The 24,426-nt window shown below is 41.2% G+C and overlaps 2 protein-coding genes across 3 annotated transcripts in view; one reads left to right on the forward strand and one right to left on the reverse strand.

The window, feature by feature from the left end:
- The window catches only part of RAD50 (RAD50 double strand break repair protein), a 92,126-nt gene extending 88,930 nt beyond the window's left edge, over positions 1 to 3,196 (reverse strand). For both annotated transcript variants that reach the window (XM_032156470.2, XM_032156471.2), the window contains exons 1-2: positions 2,724 to 3,196; positions 821 to 904 (exon numbers count right to left, since the gene is read on the reverse strand). In XM_032156470.2, the coding sequence (XP_032012361.1) occupies positions 821 to 904; positions 2,724 to 2,852 (213 nt within the window). In that variant the 5' untranslated portion in view covers positions 2,853 to 3,196. The remainder of the gene's footprint in view (positions 1 to 820; positions 905 to 2,723) is intronic.
- A 13,729-nt stretch (positions 3,197 to 16,925) lies between these two features.
- IL5 (interleukin 5) lies at positions 16,926 to 18,872 on the forward strand. The gene is made up of 4 exons (XM_032156476.2): positions 16,926 to 17,127; positions 17,335 to 17,367; positions 18,328 to 18,456; positions 18,562 to 18,872. Exons 1-4 carry the CDS (start codon positions 16,984 to 16,986, stop codon positions 18,658 to 18,660), a joined length of 405 nt encoding a protein of 134 aa, XP_032012367.1. The 5' UTR covers positions 16,926 to 16,983; the 3' UTR covers positions 18,661 to 18,872.
- The last annotated feature ends 5,554 nt before the right edge of the window (positions 18,873 to 24,426 follow it).

Consider the following 24,426-nt stretch of genomic DNA (forward strand, 5'->3'; position numbering starts at 1 on the left):
ATGCTCACATAGGCATGTTTTTATAAGCAGAAAAAAGCTTGGAAGAATACATAACAAAAACATAGGGGAACTGGGGTCGGGGAGCTGTGAGAGAGGCACATGACCCCCACTAAAAACAAAATAAACTATACACATATAGTTGTTTCATTTCTATATGTGCAAAAACAAACCTATAGACCAAATTCTATGTCCTTTACACACACGAATAGTATAAACACCATAATTGAAAGAATGATTCATACACAAAGATTTTTATCATGGTACTTTTTTTTCTAGACAGTGGGTCTCACTATATTGTCCAGGCTAGCCTTGAACTCCTGGGCTGAAGCAATCCTCCCATCTCAGCCTCTAGAGCTATCTGGGAGTACTGGCACACACTCCCAAGCCTGGCTTATCATGGTACATTTTAATGAAAAACTGAAAGCAATCTAATGTAAGAAAATTACAGAACTATTAAAGTGTTCATGCACTTTAAGTAGAAATTATCTCAGACATACAAAACAGTATAAAGATTAAAAGAAACACTTATATACCAAACACCCAGATGATAGTTTTTTAATGACATAGGACTTCACGATAATGTTAAGTGGGGAAAAAAAACCCAGAATACAAAATTAAGAGTATCACATCAGCTATATAAAACAGTATTTAAAGGAGGAGGAAAATACATGAAAATGTCAACAATGGTTATTATTGGGTGCTAAAACTGTGTGGGGCTGACTTTCATTTCTCTTTATACTTTTCCAATGCCAAGTTTCTATAATAAGCTATTATCATTTTTATAATTGTAAAAAATACAAAATTGTACTAGCACCATTACCTTGGGATCATGTACAAACGTATTTCCTTTGGTTCCAGGAGGGAAATCTCCAGTACAAATATATTTTAGACATTCAATGATGGTCTAAAGAAATAGAAAATTACATTATTTCGTTATAAGAGAGCCACAGAAGTTTATCCTAAAATATGAATTCATTACAAAAATATTATTTATCATGGAAACTATAAAAGATAGATAAAATCTGACATTATAAAACCTGTAATAAAGATTTAAGTGTTTAAACAATCATTGCTGTAAGTTCACAGAAATGCTATATAACTAAGAAGTTATCCTAATATGAAGAATTGTTACTTGGGAGAAAAATAATTCTTTATTTTCAACTGAAACCCTTTAAACTAATTTAAGTTAATAATAAGAATGGCTAACAGTTAAGTACTGAATTGTACTAAGCACTCTTACATATATTTATTTAATTCTCACATTAACTCCAGGCTGTAGAAACTTTTTGTTTAAGAGACAGGGTCTCATTCTGCTCCCCAGGCTGCAGTGCAGCCGCATGATCATGGCTTACTGCATCCTCGACCTCTCGATCTCCTGGGCTCAAGCAATCCCCCAGCCTCAGCCTCCCAAAGGGCTGGGATTACAGTCGTCAGCCACCGCGCCCAGCCTGTAGAAACTTTTTTTTTTAGGGGGAGAGAGTCTCGCTCTGTCTCCCAGGCTGGTGTAGTGCAATGGCATGATCTCGGCTCACTGCAACCTCCGCCGCCCCGGTTCAAGCAATTCTCCCGCCTCGGCCTCCCCAGGAGCTGGGATTACAGGCAGGCACCACCACGCCTGGCTAATTTTTGTATTTTTATTAGAGATGGGGTTTCGCCAAGTTAGCCAGGCTGGTCTCGAACTCCTGACCTCTGAGGTGATCCACCCGCCCCGGCCTCCCAAAGTGCTGGGATTACAGGCGTGAGCCACCGTGCCCGGCTGTAGAAACTATTTTTACTCTCCATTTTATAAATGAGAAAACTAAGGCACAGAGCACTGAGGTCACTCGCCAACAGTCAGACAACTAATAAATGAAGCAAAAAATCTGTATTGAGGCAGCCAGTCCTCATAAACACTATACAGTACTACTCTCCCTTCTGCTAGTATTTAGTACAATGCTAAGTACATAACAAGCATTCAACAAATAACATTTTGACAAAAACAAAAGTAAACAAGTGTGGCATCCAATTGTCAACCTTCTCTCTTTCTACACTCTTCACAAATCCTTCCTTTAGACTCTTCTCCCTCCTATACTGACATTGTCTTGCTTTTTCTTAAGCCACTATTCCTGACCAGAATGCCTCTTGGTTATTCTTTCCATTCAAATTTCTAAATATTCCCAGGACTATAAAAAAAAAAATAAGTCAGTCGTGCACCAACTTTAAATTTTTGACTGGGTTTTAAGAACAAAAGTTTTCCAAGTTAAGCCCCACTACATCAGTTACATTTTGAAGTTAAGTCATTTATTTTCCATGTATTATGCTTGGACAGTTGGCATACTTGGAAACTCTTTAGTCATATATGTATCATTTTATAAATTTTAAAGGAATTCTTGTATGCGACAACTACTGGGAAGTGAATGCTATGCTCTGAAAGCAAGGAGACAGCGTTAAAAACACCAATACAGACCAAAGGTCATCCAGTGGGAACTAAACTCTGAGTGAGCGGCGACAGCTCCCGGTCTCGTGGGATTCTTAAGTAAACCTTGTCCCCAGGACAGGTCCGGACATCCTTCTGGGACTGCTTCAGGCTAACTCCTAAGGTCGCTGTAGCCTGCAGGGTTTAAGGGCCTACACCTGTGGAGCCCTAGGGGCGCTTCTCTTGTTAAGGAGGGTTCTGAACTCCCCATTTTATTCTCCGAAAAATGTAGCGACCTGTAAACTGAAGGCGGCTACTGAAGACTTACCGTCTTTCCCGCCCCATTGGGTCCAACCAAAATTGTAAGGGGGCTGAAGAAAGTGATAATTTGCTTATCTTTGTCCTCTATTCCAAAACTCCGCACGCCCAGAATGCTCATCTTTTCGATCCGGGACATGTTTGCAAACGTTTCTAATCTCGGACCTGGAGCCCACAAAGGCTTAACTGAGGCCGAAGCAAGGCGTGCACGGGACGTGAGACTCGCGAATCTCAGAGTCAGGAAAATCCGCGCGGGGAGCGAGGCCACAGGACTGCCAAAAGATACGGCCGGCCAACAGCGGGAGAGAGGGGGCGGAGGATGGAGCCTTTCCTCCCACACCAGCTGCTTTCCCCGCCGGTGGGGAGAGCGGAGGCGGGGACCAGCCCGGGGCTGCCCGCCAGGGACGCAAAGCCGTAGCCACAGCGGGACCCCGCAACCGCGCGAACTCACAGCTTCCTGCCTCGGCCGCCCTGCGGATCACGTGGGCCTCTAGGCCCGCGCGCGTCCACGCCGCTCTCCTGGGGCACGCCGGGAAATCGGAGGCCCGCGGTGCGTGCGCAGCTCCGACTTCCGGGTGCGGTACCTCCAAGAAGAGGGCTAGGTGCCGGCTGCTGTTGCTAGGGGCAGCGGACTTCCGGATCTTTGCTGGGGATGGGCAACCTGCAGAGGCACTGACTTTTGGAAGGGGAGACCAAGACCTGTGACGGATGACACTTCCCAAAGCTTGATCCTGGGACTCCTGGAATGGGGGGTAGGGGTGGGATGGATTGGAGACCCAGGAAGGGGGTCACTTCATGTCAAAACTATTTTCCTTTTCATTCTCGTTCTCTCTCTAATGTTCGTGTAGTAATTTCCATTGATCACATAACATGTGATGACGCCATTGCAGTGGTGGTTAATGGAATGTGCGCATGTGTATCCTTGCGCTTAGAAATATCAATTTTAATTTCTAATTGAGTGAATGTTGGTAATTATAACTCACGTACACGCTCTTTGAGGTCCCCCGTAATTTTTTAGTGTAAAGGCGTCTTTAAGACCAAAAGTCTGGGAACTAAAACTGAAAGCAGTCTGCAAATACGAAGAATGTAGAGGTAATCCATTCCGATCAGTGCTCCCAGCAATAGACATCTTTAAAAATAAGGGAAAGAGAAGTTACCTGTCTCAGAAGTACCTGAGAATATTGCTTTCTTGGAAACAAACTTAATGGAGGGATGTCACATTTAAGGGCCTAGAGGAACATACATAAAAATTACTGAAACAATAGTGGAGGACATTTAAATGAAACAAAAATTTGCAATTACTGTAGTGGTATAATTTGCCTCTGCCTACTTTGGAAAAATGTAGGAAATGTTTCTCCAGTCACACAATCCCAAGCAAATAATTTACAGAACCTAATACATAAATTTATGTGCTAAAGGATGCAAGTGGGGAAGACCAGTGAGAAATAGTCTCTTGCTGTACCAGGTTAAAAAAACCGGGAAGTGTCAGTTATTACAACATACTTAAAATAACTAATGGAACAAAACATTAAAATTATATAAGAATGTCTTACTTGGCAAAGCAAATGTAATAAAACAATGGGAAAAGACTAAAGACCTTTTTTTCATTTTAAAAATTGTAAAATACACATAAAATTTACTGTCTTGGCTGGGCGCGGTGGCTCACGCCTGTAATCCCAGCACTTTGAGAGGCCGAGACGGGTGGATCACGAGGTCAGGAGATTGAGACCATCCTGGCTAACATGGTGAAACCCCGTCTCTACTAAAAATGCAAAAAATTAGCCGGGCATGGTGGCGGGCGCCTATGGTCCCAGCTACTGGGGAGGCTGAGGTAGGAGAATGGCATGAACCTGGGAGCGGAGCTTGCAGTGAGCCGCGATGGCGCCACTGCACTCCAGCCTGGGCAACAGAGCAAGACTCCATCTCAAAAAAAAACTTACTATCTTAACCAAGTGTACATTTCAGTGGTGTTAAGTATACTCGTGTACAACCGTCACCACCTTTCAACCTCTACAAAGCTTTTCATTTTGCAAAACAAACTACCCATTAAACAATAACCCCTTCCTCCCCACATCCTCCAACCCCTGACAACCAACATTCTACTTACTGTCTCTATAATTTTTTACTAAGTACCTCATATAAGTGGAATCATACAGTATTTATCTTTTTGTGACTGGCTCATTTCACTTATAATGTCCTCGAGGTTCATCCATGTTGCAGCCCAGAGGTCCCCAACCCCTGGGTCGCTGACCAGTATGCATACCTGGCCTGTTAGGAACCTGGTGGCACAGTAGGAGGTGAGCAGCAGGTGGGTGAACATTACCACCCGAGGTGGGCCTCAGATCAGTGGGGGCATTAGATTCTCATAGGAGCACAAACCCTATTTTGAACTGCCCATGAGAAGGATCTAGGTTGCCCCATGCAAGGGATCTAGGTTGCGTGTTCCTTATGAGAATCTAATGCCTGATGAAGTCAGGTCGAACAGTTTCATCCCAAAACCATCACCCCACTCCTGTCTGTGGAAAAACTGTCTTCCATGAAACTGGTCCCTGGTGCCAAAAAGGTTGGGGACCACTGTAGCATATATCAGAATTCAGGTCGTTTTTAAGGTTGAATAAAATTCATTACAATACACATCACATTTTGCTTATCCATCTATTGATGGACATTTGGGTTGCTTTCATGTTTTAGCTATTGTGAATAGTGTGGCTATATATATGGGTGTACAAATGTCACTTCTGGACCCTGCTTTCAATTATTTTGGGTATATGCCCAGAAGTGGAATTATTAGATCATACAGTAATTCAATTTTTAATTATTTGAGGAACTGCCATACTGTTTTCCACAGTGGTTGTACCATTTGACATTCCCACCAATAGTGCATAAGGGTTTCAATTTCTACATATGCTTGCCAACACTTGTTATTTTATGTTTTTTTGATGGTAGCCATCCTGATGAGTGTGAAGTGATACCTCATTGTAGTTTTGATTTGCATTTCAATAATAATTAGTAGCATCATTTCATGTGTTTATTGGCCATTTGTGTATCTTCTTTGAATAATTGACTATTCAAGTGGAGACTTTTTTTTTTTTTTTTGAGATGGAGTCTCGCTCTGTCACCCAGACTGGAGTGCAGTGGCGCGATCTTGGCTCACTGCAACCTCCACCTCCCGGGTTCAAGTAATTCTTCTGCCTCAGCCTCCTGAGTAGCTGGGATTACAGGCACGCGCCACCACACCTGGCTACTTTTTTGTATTTTTAGTAGAGACGGGGTTTCACATGTTGGTCAAGCTGGTCTTGAACTCCTAACCTTGTGATCCACCCACCTCGGCCTCCCAGAGTGCTGGGATTACAGGTGTGAGCCACTGAACCCGGCTGAGACCATTTTTTAAGCCAGATTTGTTGAAGCATAATTGACATACAGTAAAATTCACCCTTTTCCAGGGTACAATTCCATGAGTTTTGGCAAACATAAACATTTGTGTAAACCACCAAGACTTTTTTTTTTTTTTTTGAGACAGAGTCTTGCTCTGTTGCCCCAGCTGGAGTGCAGTGGCCCGATCTCGGCTCACTGCAAGCTCCGCCTCCTGAGTTCACGCCATTCTCCTGCCTCAGCCTCCCGAGTAGCTGGGACTACAGGGGCCCGCCACCACGCCCGACTAATTTTTGTATTTTTAGTAGAGATGGGGTTTCACTGTGTTAGCCAGGATGGTCTCAATCTCCTGACCTTGTGATCCGCCTGCCTCTGCCTCCCAAAGTGCTGGGATTACAGGCGTCAGCCACTGTGCCCAGCCACCACCAAGACCATTTAAATGAATACTGTGGATACTTGGATATCAGTAGGAAGAAAAAAGCAAATCTACACTGTATTTTTCTTACCACTGTAAGTTCTGGTGGATAAAATTTCAGAAAAACATTTCTGGAAGCAATAAAAGAAGAAGCAAGAAATGTAATTACCTCTACTTTTAAAGGGGAATTTTATGACCCAAAGTAGCATAAGAAATTAGCAATCACTGAGATAAGATATTGCTTGTCTCTGGTCTCAGCGTGAAGTACCCAACATTATCTCTTACGCAGTTTTTCTTTCTTAAAAATGGAAAAAAGTTGAACTTGAATCTAATCATACCTTTAGATGTAACTTTCAGTTCACAGGAATTACAAGGATTAAGCTAACAGCAACACAGGGTTGGAAAAGGCAAATCCAGAAGCTGGAAACTGTTACAAGACACTGGCACAGGCTCTCAGGAGAGCATTATCATTAAAGCAAAGACTATTGTAGATTTTAAAAGACTTATTAAAAAACATATTGTTGCAAATTAAGAGATTTCAGATACATACCACCCCAATGGAATGCATAGTCCTAGTTTGGAAACTGGTTTTGCCATAGATGTGTGAAGGAAATTTGGGAGATATGTGGGGAATTTCAATGTAGACTGGAAATTAGATAATAAAAAAATTATCTGAGGCAGGCAGATCATGAGGCCAGGAGATTGAGACCATCCTGGCTAACACGGTGAAACGCTGTCTCTATTAAAAACACAAAAAATTAGCCGGGCCTGGTGGCATGCACCTGTAGTCCCAGCTACTCAGGAGGCTGAGGCAGGAAAATCACTTGAACCCGGGAGGTGGAGGTTGCAGTGAGCCGAGATCACGCCACTGCACTCCAGCCTGGGTGACAGAGCAGGACTCTATCTCAAAAATAATAATAATAATTCTTGTTAATTTTATTGTATCTGGTGTGATAATATTTCCCTATGTAAGAAAATGATCTTTTTTGAGATGCATATGGCAGTATTAGTGATAGTGTGTCATGCTGTCTGTAATTTAAAATGTTTCAGAAAAAAAATAGTGAGTTGAAGGAAAAAAATGGACATGACAAGGTAACCAGGTTCCATTACAAAAAAATTTCAACTTTGTAACAATGGAAACTATAAAACTAAGATAAAAGCTCTAGGATTGGGGTGGAAACATTTGTAATCAAAATGATTAATCCCTAAAATAAAAAGGCAAATCTGTCAAGTCTCCACTTCTCAGTAAACTACTACTTCCAAAAAATATTTAGTTTCACTGGTACTAAAATTAATGAAATGAAAAATAAAACTACCGTGAGATACTGTTTTATACCTAATAGAGAGCTTCTTTATTCTTTGTTTGTTGTTGTTATTGTTGTTTTGTTTTGTTTTTGAGACAGAGTCTCGCTCTGTCGCCAGGCTGGAGTGCAGTGGCGCAGTCTTGGCTAACTGCAACCTCTGCCTCCTGGGTTCAAGCAATATTCCTGCCTCAGCCTCCTGAGTAGCTGGGACTACAGGCGTGCACCACCACGCCCAGCTAATTTTTGTATTTTTAGTAGAGACGGGGTTTCACTATGTTGGCCAGGATGGTCTCGATCTCTTGACCTCATGATCCACCTGCCTCGGCCTCACAAAATGCTAGGATTACAGGCTTGAGCCACCACGCCCAGCCTGAGGACCTCTTTATTCTTACAATACTTTCCAACATAATTCTGCCTTTTTTCTAATATTAATATTGGTACATGAGCTTTCTTTTGACTAGTATGGATTTGTTCTTAGAAATTGCAATTTAAGGGAAGTGAAACCAATTTTTTCATAGGCTAGTTGATATAAACAAGACAGAAGTTCGTAGGACATATTTTTGGTCGTAAAAACATCATCAAACTTATAAATATGAAAACACTTCTATTCAATATTAAACATTGAAACAAATGTGAGCAATAGAGACATTTAAGAAAGATTCATAAAAGCAAGTAAAATAAGTATTTACCCAACTATTCCAGTTCAAGTTTGCAGGTGGCTGGAGCTTATCCCATCAGCTCAGGGTGCAAGGTGGGCACCGACCCTGAACAGGATGCCATTCCATCACAGAACACACATACACGCAGACTGGGACCACGTAGACATGCCAGTTCACCTCATGTGCACATCTTTGGGATGTGGGAGGAAACTGGAGTACCCAGAGAAACCCCACACAGACATTAGGAAATGTGCAAACTCCACACAGACAGTGGCCTGGCCAAGAATTAATTATTGTTTTCTCATGAATGTTATAACAAAGTTATTCTAGGACCTGCTATATATCTTTGCATCCCACCTTCCTATGTCATTTTGCATTGTGTATCTCTTGAAAATAGCTGATAGATGATTCCTAATGCAATTTTATAGTATTTGCCTTTTAATAAATGACTTTCATCTGTTTTCAATTACTGTGATTGCTGGCAAATTTAGGCTTATGTCTTATTCCTGTGCTTTTTCTTTACTTCTTTGTCTCCTTTCCTGCTTTGTAGAATATCTGAGCTTTCTTTATTCCTTGTTTTACTCTACTGATTTGGAAGATACACATTCTATTTCTATTCTTTTAGTGGGCACTCTTAAATTTTTCACATTCCTATTTTGAAGTCCAAAGTTAATATCATTAGGAGTCTTCTGAACAAAACAAGGACTGTAAAATGTGCCAGAAGATCACCCCCCACCTTCCACATTATCACTGTTTAGTGTTTTTGTTCCTCATTATCTTCAAATAAGAAACAAAATAAGTGAAATCAGTTATTTTTAAACCAGCATTATTCATTTAGGTTTACCAGCATATTTATCAAACTCTTTGATTCCCACTGCTTCTGCGTCACTTCTTCCTTCTGGGTTCATTCGCTCTCCATTAGCAAAACCTTTAAAGCCTGGTGCTAACAGACCTTCAGAGAAAGAAATCTATCTCCCAGTGCTAATATCAAGATTAAACAAAGCTATTTTTGTGAAAGTGCTTTATAAATTGTAAAACCCTGTGAAAATATAAGAGTTATTTTTTCTGGCCAGGCACATTGGCTCACGCCTGTAATCCCAACACTTTGGGATGCTGAGGCAGGTGGATCATGAGGTCAACAGATCAAGACCATCCTGGCCAACATGGTGAAACTCCCGTCTCTACTGAAAATACAAAAATTAGCTGGGCGTGGTGGCGCGTGCCTATAGTCCCAGCTACTCGGGAGGCTGAGACAGGAGAATTGCTTGAACCCAGGAGGCGGAGCTTGCAGTGAGCTGAGATCATGCCATTGCGCTCCAGCCTGGCGACAGAGCGAGACTCCTGTCTCAAAACAAACAAAAAAAATTTTCTTTTTTCTGCATTGAATATTTTCAGAGGGTGTTCTGGTAAAATGTAACAAAAGCTCTAAAAATGATCATACAAGTTCATTAACATAAGGAAAATTTTTTAAATTTTACACAGGTGTTTATAGTAGCATTGTTTAAAATTGTGGAAGGCTAGAAACAACCCTAGTGCCAAAAAGTTGGGAAATGGTGGTGGAAACTATGGTATATCAGTTTCATCTAATAGCAGGTTATCACTAAAATAATAAGTAGGTCAACTGTATAGATGTGTGAAAAAGAAATACTAATAAAAAAGATAAATACAAACTGCATATATTCACGGATTAAACTCTGTAAAACTGTCTATGTGTTGGTAAGGATTAGAAGATGTTTTCAAAAAACTGATAGTTGCTATACCAAGAAATTCTGTGTTTATTTTTCTATAATGTTATTTATTCAATTAAAAAATCATATTAAGGGAGATTGAAAGGATAGAAGTTCGAATAGAGTCAAGAAGAAAAAGAGATGTTATCAATTTACATTTAGTCACCACGAAAATTTTGGGGCATCATGCCCAATTGATTAGAATCAGTTCATGGAAAAGCCATTTGACCTTAAGGATTACACAGTAAAAACCACAGTTACTAGTTTTAAAGACGTGTTGCCAATGTGTTACCCACTAATAGAGATAAAAGTTTTAGGGCAAAAGGATGGATGTTACCCACCAACATAACTTTTCAATACTATTCAAAGTCCTTTTTTTAAATTATAAAATTACCAACCAGTAATTATTTAAAAATCAAAGTACTAATTGCTTATTTCTTTCTATTTCCCTAAAATAATGTGGATTTTTAAAAATCTAAGTGGTAGTTCACATTGCCTCAGTCTCTGTAGCTGAACTTTAAAGCTTTGCTCTCTTTTGCCCGGGAGTTCTGCTAAAGAACTCCTGTTGTTTGTTACTTTAGGCTCCTAGCTGCAGGTAAAAGACTCTTTGAGGCCGGGCACAGTGGCTCATGCCTGTAATCCCAGCACTTGGGAAGTCGAGGCAGGCGGATCACGAGGTCAGGAGTTTGAGACCAGCCTCGCCAAGATGGTGAAACCCCGTTTCTACTAAAAATACAAAAGTGAGCCGAGCGTGGTGGCAGCTGCCTGTAATCCCAGCTACTCAGGAAGCTGAGGCAGGAGAATCGCTTGAACCTGGGTGGCAGTGAGCCGAGATCGCACCACTGCCCTCTAGCCTGCGTGACAGAGCAAGACTCTGTCTCAAAAAAAAAAAGACTTCTTGAGTTTCCACAGTATAGTAATCCTCACTTAATGTCATCAATAGGTTCTTGGAAACAGACTTTAAGGGAAAGGATGCATAACGAAACCAGTTTTACCGTAGGTGAATTGATACGAACAAAGGTTACATTCCTATGGCATATTTCTGGCCACAAAAACATCATCAAACTTCTAAACAAAGACCAAACACTTGTATATTAAACATTGAAACAATTATGAGCTATACATACATTTAAGAAAGATTCATAAAAACAAGTAAGATAATTATTTACCCAACTATTCCAGTTGAAGGTTGAAGGTGGCCAAAGCCTATCCCGGCAGCTCAAGGTACAAGGGGAGCACCAATCCTGGACAGGGCGTCATTCCATTGCAGAGCACACAGACACACACACATACGCGCAGACACACACACTCACAGACTGGGACTGTGTAGACATGCCAATTCACCTTGTGTGCACATCTTTGGGATGTGGGAGATCGTGCAAACTCCACATATACAATGGCTTTGGCTGGGAAGCGATTGTTTTTCTTATCAATGATATAATGAAATAACGCGGAACTAAGCAAAGTTATTCAAGGACCTGCTGTATTCACATTAACTCAACGAGTACAACAAAAGATAAATAAAGTTGTTGTAAGTGCCTGCTTGTTCATTCAGTTATTTATTCAACAAATCTTTATTTTACTGCCTACAATAGGCTACTCCTCAAGGATAAAGAGATCAATTCAATAAAAACCTTATTCTCAAGGAGCTCATAGTCTACTGGTGAAATAAAAAGGTGCCAACTGCATTACACTCATGGAATTCAAAGTTTTTTTTTTTTTTTTTTTTTTTTGAGACAGGGTCTCGCTATGTTGCCCAGGCTAGTCTTAAATTCTTGGACCCGACTGATCCTCTGGACTTAGCCTCCTGAGCAAAGCCTTTTAAATAATAATGGTAAAAATAATCATTAACTTTTCCAAAGTGCAGTATTATTTATTTATTTATTTGTTTGTTTATTTTGAAATGGAATCTCGCTCTGTCACCTAGGCTAGAGTGCAGTGGCACAATCTCGGCTCATGGCAACCTCTGCCTCCTGGGTTCAAGCAATTCTCCTGCCTCAGCCTCCCAAGTAGCTGGGATTACAGGTGCCCACCAAGCCCAGCTAATTTTTTTTTTTTTTTTTTTGAGACAGAGTCTCACTCTGTCACCCAGGCTGGAGTGCAGTGGCGCAGTCTCAGCTCACTGCAAGCTCCGCCTCCCGGGTTCACGCCATTCTCCTGCCTCAGCCTCTCCGAGTAGCTGGGACTACAGGCGCCCGCCACTACGCCCGGCTAATTTTTTTTTTTTTTTTTTTTTTGTATTTTTAGTAGAGACGGGGTTTCACCGTGGTCTCAATCTCCTGACCTCGTGATCCGCCCGCCTCGGTCTCCCAAAGTGCTGGGATTACAAGCGTGAGCCACCACGCCTGGCCCAGCTAATTTTTGTATTTTAGTAGAAACAGGGTTTCACCATATTGGCCAGGCTGGTCTCGAACTCCTGACCTCAACCAATCCACCCACCTCGGCCTCCCAAAGTGCTAGGGTTACAGACCTGAGCCATCATGCCTCGCCACAGTACTATTTTTAATACACTTTTTATTTTAAGTAGTTTTAGATTTATAGAGAAGTTTCAAGACTGTTAGAGAGAGTTCCAGTGTGCCCCGCACCCAGTTTCCCCTGTTGTTAACATTACTATGGTACAATTGTCACAACTAAGGAACTAATATTGGTACATTACTAAACCTCAGGCTTTTTCCAATTCCCTTAGTTGTGCCCATTGTCCTTTTTCTGTTCCTGAGTGTCATCCATGATACCACATTGTATGTAGTCATCATGTCTCTTAGAGGCCTCTCTGGCTGGGTCAGTTTCTCAGACTGTGCTTGTTTTTGATGACCTTAACAGTTTTAAGGAGTACTGGTCAGGCATTTTGTCTTTCCATTTGGGTATGTGTAGTGTTTGTGTCATGGTTAGGCAGAGGTTACTGGTTTTGGGGAGGAAGATGACGGAGATAAAATTCCATTCTTATCACATCAAATCAAAGGTACATGCTGTTAACATGATGTTTCACTGCCACCATTGACTGGGATCGCCTAGCTGAAGTAGTGTTGATCAGGTTTCTCCACTGTGAAGTTATTCTTCTTATTCTCCCCTTTCCATACAGTTCTCTTTTTTAAAAAGTCACTCTGTGTATCCCACTCTTAAGGAAAGGGGGGCATGTTCCATCTCCTTGAGGGTGGAGTAGCTACATACATTGTTTTGAATTCTTGGGCACAGGAGATTAAAATCATTAACTTTTATTTGGAGTTTTGCATTAATAAAGCTCTTTTTTTTTTTTTTGAGATGGAGTCTCGCTCTGTCACCCAGGTGGGCATGCAGTGGCGCGATCTCGGCTCACTGCAACCTCCGCCTCCCAGGTTCATGCCATTCTCCTGCCTCAGCCTCCCGAGTAGCTGGGACTACAGGCACCCACCACCACACCCAGTTAATTTTTTGTATTTTTAGTGGAGATGGGGTTTCACTGTGTTAGCCAGGATGGTCTCGATCTCCTGACCTCGTGATCCACCCGCCTCAGCCTCCCAAAGTGCTGAGATTACAGGTGTGAGCCACCATGCCCGGCCAGTAAAGCTCTTTCAAATACATTATTTTACAGTTCCAACTTCGAGACAGTTTGCAATCAGGTTGGGGAGATCACACTTACAGAGGAAAAGGTAATGACATGAAACTTTATAAGAAATTTAATTTTGTATACCCATGTTCATAGCAGTGTTATTCACAATAGCCAAAGGATGGAAGCAACATTAGTGTCCAACAACAGACCATGGATAAACAAAACATGGTATAGATATGCAATGAAATATTATTCAGCCTTAAAAAAGAAGGAAATTGACACGTGCTACAACATGGATGAATCTTGAGAACAGACATTATGCTAAATGATATAAGCCAGTCACAAAAAGCCAAGTACTGTATATCAGGTACCTAAAGTAATCAAATTCATAGACAGAAAGTAAAAGAGTGGTTGCAAGGTGCTGGGAGAAGGGGGGCGGGAGTTGGGAGCTGTTGTTTAATGGGTACAGAGTTTCAGTTTTGCAAGATGAAAAGAGTCCTGGAGATTTGTCACACAACATTATGAATATACTTAAGGCTACTGAGCTGTACACTTAAAAAAATGGTTAAGATAGTAAATTTTATGTGTATTTTGCGACAATTAAACATTTCTAAAAGAAATACAATTTTGAGTAAGTATTTTTTATAACTAGCCTTCCAATAAGAATCCACAGTTATGCTGTAAAACAGAGGCTGCAAAATGGTACATTATACAGTTGCCAACATTTGAAAAATCCAGATATTACATATAATAAGCAGGATTTCAGACTTCTTTTTGTTGTTGTTGTTGTTGTGTTTTTTTGGTTTTTTGTTTGTTTGTTTGTTTGTTTGTTTTGAGACAGAGTCTCACTCTCTTGCACAGGCTGGAGTGCAGTGGTGCAATCTCAGCTCGCTGCAACCTCTGCCTCCTGAGTTCAAGCAATTCTCCTGCCTCAGCCTCCCAAGTAACTGGGATTACAGGCACACACCACCATGCCTGGTTAATTTTTGTAAAGGCTTCTTTGAAAAACAGAATGATCTGGTAATGTGAGCCCAGGGGTGTCACCTGGCAACCATCAGCTGGAGCTGAGCAGCACCTGCCACCTTTAGACAGCTCATGCGTGCTATAGTTTCACGTGACCCCCACCAGCTTTGATGTGTTACACCCTGCCCATTTCACTCACTGGTCTTGAACTCCTGGGCTCAAGGGATCCACTGCCTGGGCTTACCAAAGTGCTGGGATTACAGGCGTGAGCCACTGTGCTCAGCCTAATTTTTTATTTTTTCTAGAGATGGAGTCTCACTATGTTGCCCGGGCTGCTCTCAAACTCCTGGGCTCAAGCAATCCTTCTGCTTCAGCCTCCCAAAGTGCTGGGATTACAAGCATGAGCCACCTTGCCCGGCCTCCTATGATAGAATTTAAACATTCAGAACTTTGTGTATTTAAGGTACTAAAATAACAAGTTATTTGGCAATTCCCCTGGAACTTTCACCTAAGCCCTAACTTCCTCAGTGTAACACAAAGGTGTCAGGGGGAATCAGAGAAAACTGTCTCATATTCTCTGGGAAGAGAAAGCTCCTGACAGAACTCAGCTTCTTTTCTGAGAACACCATTTTAAAAGGACTTTGACCAAGCCAATTGTGATTCCTACCTCACTCCTGATAGATTTTCTAAAGTGAGCCAAACTTCTGCAGTCTTAAGGAAACATTTCTCAAGGAAAACATTTCTCAAGTGTGCAAATCAGACACGTATAACCAAGAATCCAAAACTTCAGCACAAACAAAACCAAACGTGGTACAAGAAGGCCGCCACTGAAATCCAAGACTATCTTTATCTTTCCAGTGCAGAGCTGGGATTGCATATGTATGAAAGGTGTGTCTACCTCCCAGCTGCCTCTACTTCTCATACACAACTGCACCTAGCTTTGGAAAAGTGTTCTGGGCAACAATTTGTGTTTGGTACCATCTGTTCTTGATGCTCAAGACAGGCCTGAAGTCAGGCTTCTAGGCTGCCAACATAGAGCCACTCCAGGATGCTCACTGAAGCACTCTATTAAAAACAATGGGCCACATACACCTCCATCATATGTGCTCAGGCCAGGGAAAAAGGAAGTGTATGGTCTAGGAGAGGGCCTCATTTGCGCCTTTCTGGGATTACAGGTCTGAGCCTAAGGAGCAAAGGCTGATTCCCCTAATTTCATGGCCTGCCCAAGGTGTGAAAAGACACCTCCACCCTTATGGGACATAAAGGAGAGGACACATCCATGTATTATGTATCTGTGACAGATATTTATTGGTTGCCTTCCAGGAATCTGTGTCCCTGTTACTACTGGGACCTCACATTTCTCAGCTCTGCAATTGAGGTGGGATGAGGGTCACCTCTAGCTCCAGGGAGAGCCAATCAGTATATACCACACCCTGGTCAGAGTTCAAGGATGAACATGCGACCCTTGTCAGAAAGAGACTGAATTTGAAAGCTTTTGATTAAACAATCAGAAAAGCACAGCTTGCTTTTTCCTGCTGCTCATGAACAGAATACATATAGATCCAGGAGTCTGGACATCATTTTGAGACCTCAGTGGGAAAGCTGCCCAAGGAAGGAGTCAAGGAAGAGTCACTGAAGCCATCAAAACGTAAAAGAGCCTCCATTCCTGGACTGTTTGGTTCTATGAGCCAATACCTTCACTCTTTATCTTCAACAACTTTAGGTTAGGTTTTTAGTCACTGGCAACAGAAAGGATCCTAATCAAGACCCCAGTGAACAGAACTCGACCCTGCCAAGGCTTGGCAGTTTCCATTTTAATCACTATCTTCCCACCAGTATTTTCAATTTCTTTTAAGACAGATTAATCTAGCCACAGTCATGGTAGAACATAGCCAATCTGAAAAAACATTCCCAATATTTATGTATTTTAGCATAAAATTCTGTTTAGTGGTCTACCTTATACTCCTTTTTGCACACATCTTTTAAGAGGAACTTAATCTTCTGATTTTAAGAAATGCAAATGTGGGGCAATGATGTATCAACCCAAAGATTTTCTTTGTAATAGAAAATGTTTTTAAAGGGAGGAAATAGGGATTTTTATTATTAAAAGATAAAAGTAAATTTATTTTTTAAGATATAAGGCATTGGAAACATTTAGTTTCATGATATGCCATTATTAGGCATTCTCTATCTGATTGTTAGAAATTATTCATTTCCTCAAAGACAGAGAATAAATTGATGGGGGATGCAGTCTTGTACTATGCACTTTCTTTGCCAAAGGCAAACGCAGAACGTTTCAGAGCCATGAGGATGCTTCTGCATTTGAGTTTGCTAGCTCTTGGAGCTGCCTATGTGTATGCCATCCCCACAGAAATTCCCACAAGTGCACTGGTGAAAGAGACTTTGGCACTGCTTTCTACTCATCGAACTCTGCTGATAGCCAATGAGGTAATTTTCTTTATGATTTCTACAGTCTGTGAAGTGCGTAGGTAATCATTTGTGATGGTTCCTTTACTATACGTAGAGATCTGTTATAAATAATAAGATTCTGAGCATGTTAGTACATGGGTGATACTACATCACCAGCAAACATTCCATTAAAAGTTATGAATGCTGGTGTGCTGTAAAAATGATTGTATTTCCTTTCCCCTCCAGACTCTGAGGATTCCTGTTCCTGCACATAAAAATGTAAGTTAAATTATGATTCAGTAAAATGATGGCATGAATAAGTAAATTTCCTATTTTAAGCTGTAAATCATCAGTTATCATTGGAACTATTTAATTTTCTATACTTTGTTTTCATATGGGTGGTTGTAAATGTCTGTACTTATGAATATGACGAATGACTTTTTATCAAGTAGAATCCTTTAAACAAGTGGATTAGGCTCTTTGGTGATGTTGTTAGCTTGCCTCCCAAAGAGCATCATGTCAGGGATTCTTTCCAGAAGGATAGGATTCCACACTGACTGAGAGGTGCCTGCTAGTCTCCATGCAGTTCTGACTATGGTCTTTCTCACTCTAATGTGTTTCTGAAAGTATTAGCAACTCAGAATTATATTTTTAGAACCATGATCAGTAGACATTAAAATATATAACAAATGCCCTATATTAATAATTTCTGCATACTTAAATAATTATGACTATATGATGGTATTGTATGCATTTGAATATGTCCTGGTCATATTAAAATGTAAAATATATAATTTTATTAGTCTAAATAGAATAAAACTACCAGCTAGAACTGTAGAAACACATTGATGTGAGTTTAACGTATAATGCATTACACTTCCAAAATATTTTTTTCCAGTTACATAATTAAGTTACATCTTTTATAAAACTCCTCAGTAATCATATAAGCTTCATCTACTTTTTGAAAATTTTATCTCAATATGTGGTGGTTTGTTGCCTAGAAAACAAACAAAAAACTCTTTGGAGAAGGGAACTCATGTAAATACCACAAAACAAAGCCTATCTTTGAGGACCAAAATTGTTTTAATAATTATTTTTTAATTGATGAATTAAAAAGCATATATATTTATTGTGTACAATGTGATGTTTTGAAGTATGTATACATTGCAGAATGGACAATGGACCAAATTTTTAAACCTTGTCTTGATTATTTGCATTTTAAAAATTTTCCTCATTTAGCACCAACTGTGCACTGAAGAAATCTTTCAGGGAATAGGCACACTGGAGAGTCAAACTGTGCAAGGGGGTACTGTGGAAAGACTATTCAAAAACTTGTCTTTAATAAAGAAATACATTGACGGCCAAAAAGTAAGTTACACACATTCAACGGAAACTATATTTGTCTGGCTGTGCCTATTTCTATGGAATTGACAGTTTCCTGTAATACCTATTATCATTTTTCTTTTTTCACAGAGAAAGTGTGGAGAAGAAAGACGGAGAGTAAACCAATTCCTAGACTACCTGCAAGAGTTTCTTGGTGTAATGAACACCGAGTGGATAATAGAAAGTTGAGACTAACCTGGTTTGTTGTAGCCAAAGATTTTGGAGGAGAAGGACATTTTACTGCAATGAGAATGAGGGCCAATAAAGAGTCAGGCCTTAATTTTCGGTATAATTTAACTTTAGAGGGAAAGTAAATTATTTCAGGCATACTGACACTTTGCCAGAAAGCATAAAATACTTAAAATATATTTCAGATATCAGAATCATTGAAGTATTTTCCTCCAGGCAAAATTGATATACTTTTTTCTTATTTAACTTAAACATTCTGTAAAATGTCTGTTAACTTAATAGTATTTATGAAATGGTTAAGAATTTGATAAATTAATATTTATGAAATGGTTAAGAATTTGGTAAATTAATATTTATTTCATGGTATGTTGTGTTCTAATAAAACAAAAATAGACAACTGTTCAATTTGCTGCTGGCCTCTGTCTTAGCAATTGAAGTTAGCACAGTCCATTGAGTACATGCCCAGTTTGGAGGAAGGGTCTGAGCACATGCGGCTGAGCATCCCCATTTCCCTGGAGAAATCTCAGGGTTGCAAGGCACACAAGAGATGGAAGTGACCTAGCAGGACTTAGTGGGGATGTGGGGAGCAGGGACACAGGCAGGAGGTGAACCTGGTTTTCTCTCTACAGTATATCCAGAACCTAGGATGGTGCAGGGTAAATGGTAGGGAATAAATGCATGAATGTGCTTTCCAAGACTGATTGTAGAATTAAAATGAGTTGTAAGGCTTCCCCTGGAAGAAAGGCAGTGTGGGAACCTGTAACTAGGTTCCCGCGCAGCCTGTGAGAAGAATTTGGCAGATCAATCTCATTGCCACTATAGAGAGGAAGCCAGACACCGTCTCTGCCAAGGCCTGCAGGGTTTCTTACCCCACCTGATCCTGCACCATAACAAAAGGAACAGAGAGACACTGGTAGGGCAGTCCCATTAGCAAGATTGAGTTCCGTATTCCCGGGGGCAGGGCAGCACCAGGCCGCACAACACTCCAATCTGCCTGCTTACGGCTATCAGTAGCATCACTAGAGATTCTTCTGTTTGAGAAAACTTCTCAAGGATCCAGAAAATATGCTCTTTAAAATATTTTAAAACTGATATAGACCCAAAGGAGAGACCCAGTAACAATATTCAGCTATATCATCCATTCTCTCTTTCTTTCATTCAACAAATCTGTATTGATCATGGGCTCTCTGCTGGGTGTGGGATGCAGCTGGGAGCCTGTGCTGGAGGTCCTTAGAGGCCAGTACTCCTAGCCTGGGCTTTATCTGCATGGATTGCTGCAGTGTTGGGCTCCACTGCTGTGTGAAGCAATTGCTCCTGCTCTTTCTGGGCATGGGAGAAGAGACAGAGCAGTCAGACACAGATTCCCAGGCAGGAGAACGGAACTCCTTCTGAGGAAGAAGACGTGTTTTCCTTCCAGCACACACCCAGGCATGGTGGTCAGGACCATGGACCAGGTCCCCAACTTGTGCATGCAGCAAGCCCCAGGATCAGGAGCAGAGCTAGTGAGGGAGGAAGATGGATGAACACAGCACGGTGCTGACCGCTCTAGAAAAAGACAGGAGACAGGAAACAGCAAACTCAACTTGCAAGAAGACTGAATCTCACCTTGATTCAATTAGGCAGATACTGAGTTCCAGTATGCTCCAGGACTATTCTAGGGGCTAGGATTCAACAGTGAATAAAACAGACAAAATCCTTTCCCTTGTACACTTATATTCTCTCAAAAAAGCTCCTTTCCCCGCTTCCTTATCAGGGTCCAATATAGTTAACAAGGACTTAAGACTGGAATATCACATCTAAATCCCCAATAATGAGCCCTTACCAATCTGCCAGGTCCCAGAGAAGCTAAAAGCAATCAGGGCTGTTTGCAACTAACTGAAATAAAACTTGATTCGAACTCGTCATGTCAAGCCTGTTGACAACACACACACATGTCCACGTGTCACTGCTGTGCATAGAAACCTCTGACTCACTACCATCTGAAGTCCAGGCTCCTTCACAAGTCATTCGAGGTGGACCTCTGCCCCCTCTGACACCTGACATACAGAAATACAGGCATCGTCCATGTAACATCCTTGACAAGAAAACATTAACCAGGTGCCTCATTCCCATTATTTTAAGTGGGAAAAATTTTAATGCATTATGTCTCAACTCAAAATCTTCAACCAACTTCTTAAAACATAAAACATAGTAAAATGCCTGTATATAAGGAAAAAACACGTTAGGGTGTAAAAATTTAAACAAAATATTTTGTATTTATTTACTTAATTGTATTTAAATAAGGATATAAGATATTTAAAACAGTTCTTCCTGATCACGCGGCAGTTAATATAATGGTTGCTTTGTTCTGTATAACACGCTGCATGTCCCCTTAGTTAACATTCAGAGCCTTTCCGATTGTCTTCTGTGAACTCTGATTTGCTACCAATTGTATGTGGAATAAACCTAAAGACTTTGTCCATTGACTCCCCTCATCACTTGGTTAAAGAATTTCTTATGTTTAGCGGACATAAATATTTTTCCAATATAAATATTGGTGGGAAATCATTGTATTGAGAGACACATTTTATGAAGAAGAACTCTATGTGGAAAACATTAATTGTGGAGATGTTCAGGCCAGGCATAGTGGCTTATGCCTGTAATCCCAGCACCTTGGGAAGCTGATGCAGGAGGATCACTTGAGTCCAGGAGTTCAAGACTAGCCTGGGCAACATAGCAAGCCCATGTCTCTACAAAAAGAAAGAAAAGTAGCCAGGTGTGGTGGTGCACATCTGTAGTTCCAACTACTCAGGTGGCTGAGGTGGGAGGATCCCCTGAGCCCAGGAGGTGAGGCTGCAGTGAGCCCTGATTATGCCACTTTAGGCAACAGTGTGAGGCCATTTAAAAAAAAAAAAAAAAAGAGATGATCTGTAAAGAATGCTAGCTCTTATTCTTCACAGAATACCCATGAATTTTCATACCTCTGTGCCTTGGTCCACACTATACCCTCTGTCTCAGTATCTTTGTTCTTTCCCACCCAGCAAACTTGTAATTGCCCTTTAGATGTTTTCATTCACCATATCCTTCGTCTTCTTCTTCTTCTTTTTTTTTTTTGAGACAGGATCTTGCGCTGTCATCCAGGCTGGAATGCAGTAGCGTGATCATTGCTCACTGCAGCCCTGAACTCCCGGGCTCAAATGATTCTCTTGTTTCAGCCTCCCCAGTAGCTGGGACTACAGGCACTTACTGCCATGCCTAGTTAATATCTTTTAAAATTATTTTGTAGGGATAGGGTTTCACTATGTGACCTGGGTTGGTCTTAAACTTCTGGCCTCAAGTGATCCTCTCACTTTGGCCTCTCAAAGTGCTGGGATTAAAAGTATGAGCCACCACACTGCCCTCTTTATTTATTTATTTATTTATTTATTTATTCATTTATTTTTTTTTTTTTCGAGATGGAGTCTCACTTTGTCACCCAGCCTGGAGTGCAGTGGCACGATCTCAGCTCACTGTAACCTCCACCTCCTGGGTTCCAGCGATTCTCCTGCCTCAGCCTCCCAAGTAACTGGGACTACAGGTGCATGCCACCACACCCAGCTAATTTTTATATTTTTAGTAGAGACAGTGTTTTACCATGTTGGTCAGGCTGGTCTTGAACTCTTCACCTCAAGCAATCCACCTGCCTCAGCCTTCCAAAGTGCTGGGATTATAGACGTGAGCCACCATGCCCGGTCTTTTTCTTTGTTTGTTTGTTTGTTTGTTTATTTATTTATTTATTTATTTATTTTAGAAAGAGTCTTGCTCTGTCACCCACACTGGAGTGTAGTGGCACGGTCTCAGCTCACTGCAAGCTCCGCCTCCCAGGTTCATGCCATTCTCCTGCCTCAGCCTCCCTAGTAGCTGGGACTACAGGCGCCCACCATCACACCTGACTAATTTTTTTCTATTTTTAGTAGAGATGGGGTTTCACCATGTTAGCCAGGATGGTCTCAATCTCCTGACCTCATGATCCCCCCATCTCAGCCTCCCAAAGTGCTGGGATTACGGGCATGAGCCACCGTGCCTGGCCTGTTTTTATTTTTTTTAAGAGATAGAGTCTTGCTATGTTGTCCAGGCTGGACTCAAACTCTTGGGTTCAAGTGATCCTCCCATCTCAGCCTCCTGAGTAATTGGAACTATAGGCAAGTGCCACCATGCCCAGCAGTTTTTTTTAAATCTCAGTGTACCTGCCTATGGCCAGCTGACTTACTGCTTTCATGGTCTCACATCATTGTATACATTTACCATCAGGATCATGACATAGAGAGAGTAAAATGCACAGGCCTATAAATGTAACGAGCTGTTACAAAAGTTTCAAAGCCACAGGAAGGTTCTGCCAGGTGCTTAGAATGTTTATTCCATTTATACAATAAATAACTAGAAAAACAGTCCCAGAGTATAAAAGACTCAAGCCTAAGAGTCTCCATTTATCACTTGTCCAATGGAAGTCCCATTCTAACCAAAGAACCATGGCAGATTTAGGTTTTCCTGGTGTCAGTATTAGCGCAGACCTCGTATCTAACAATGTTTGAAAAGTTTGGGTATCTCCTATACTAGTGTGTACTTATCCTGATGAATGGCTCTAGATCTCTTTGCTAAAGGATTAAAGAAAGTTTACTGCATGTATATGTAGTGGGATTATAGAGTCCTCCTGTTCAATCAATGGACACTAGGTTTATGAATGCCTTAGATGTAGGAACTGGATGAAGAGCCTGCTTTTCCACTGTGGTGGCTGATGTCAGCTCTTTACCACCTGATTACACATACATGCTAATCGATTATCAACGTTTCTTGTCTCCAGGAACACATTAATTTCTTAGCCACCACAATAGATCCCTGAAGGTTAACAGTCAAGGCACCATGGTTGGCATCATGGCCTTGCTGTTTGTGGTAGTAATTATGTCCCCCTTGCCTCTAATGTTTAAGTGCTTCCAACCTGAGCTCTGCCATTCTAGGGATCTCATGTTGCCTATTGATATTAGGGAGTCCACGTCATTGGCAGCATCTTTCACCTTCAACCCAGCTTACAGGAGACATCCACCACCAATGTTTGCAATGATGCCTACTTCTCTTCACTAGTGCATCTGTTGCTGTGTTAGTAAAAGGAGTATACTCTGTGTCCTCTAGGAACATACTCAGGTAGTGGGTTCTCATGCCAGATACAATAAATCCATTTTAGTATTCCTGCTTCTCTGAGCTATCTGCTCTTTTCTTCAACACTATGGGAGGAAGTTCAGGTATCTCCACTTCATATTCTGTACACCATCATCAGGATCAGGCTTCAAGGAGCCACTCCAGCAAACTATTAGGACTAACTCCAGTTGTTCTCGCGAAAACTTAATTCTGAGTCATAAGTATACCCATGCCAAAGAATCCAATCCCATTCAACTCTATATTCTTCTGGACAAACAGCTGCAGGATGCACTCGATTCTGGATTCTGACAGTACATATTAGTAAACTCCTGGACACCTTACACTTCCCTGCCAAGACTGTATGTCAGCTGTGAAGCTATTGTCTCTCAGCTTCAAGCCCACTATACTATACTCTGCTGCAGCTGGGATTCTGCAAACCAATTTCTCCTTTGCCAACTGAAACCCTGTTAGGCTCTGTCAATGGAGGGTGTTGACTAGGAGGCTGGAGGAAGAAAAGGGGACTTGTTTCTTCCTGTTGCTTCCTATTCTTTGGTTTTGTTTCCTGTTCCCGTCCTTTTAAATTCCTATTCCTAATCCTAATCCTAACATTAACCC

Source organism: Hylobates moloch, unplaced genomic scaffold (genome assembly GCF_009828535.3).
Source record: "Hylobates moloch isolate HMO894 unplaced genomic scaffold, HMol_V3 SCAFFOLD_6, whole genome shotgun sequence".
In the NCBI taxonomy this organism is placed as follows: domain Eukaryota; kingdom Metazoa; phylum Chordata; class Mammalia; order Primates; family Hylobatidae; genus Hylobates; species Hylobates moloch.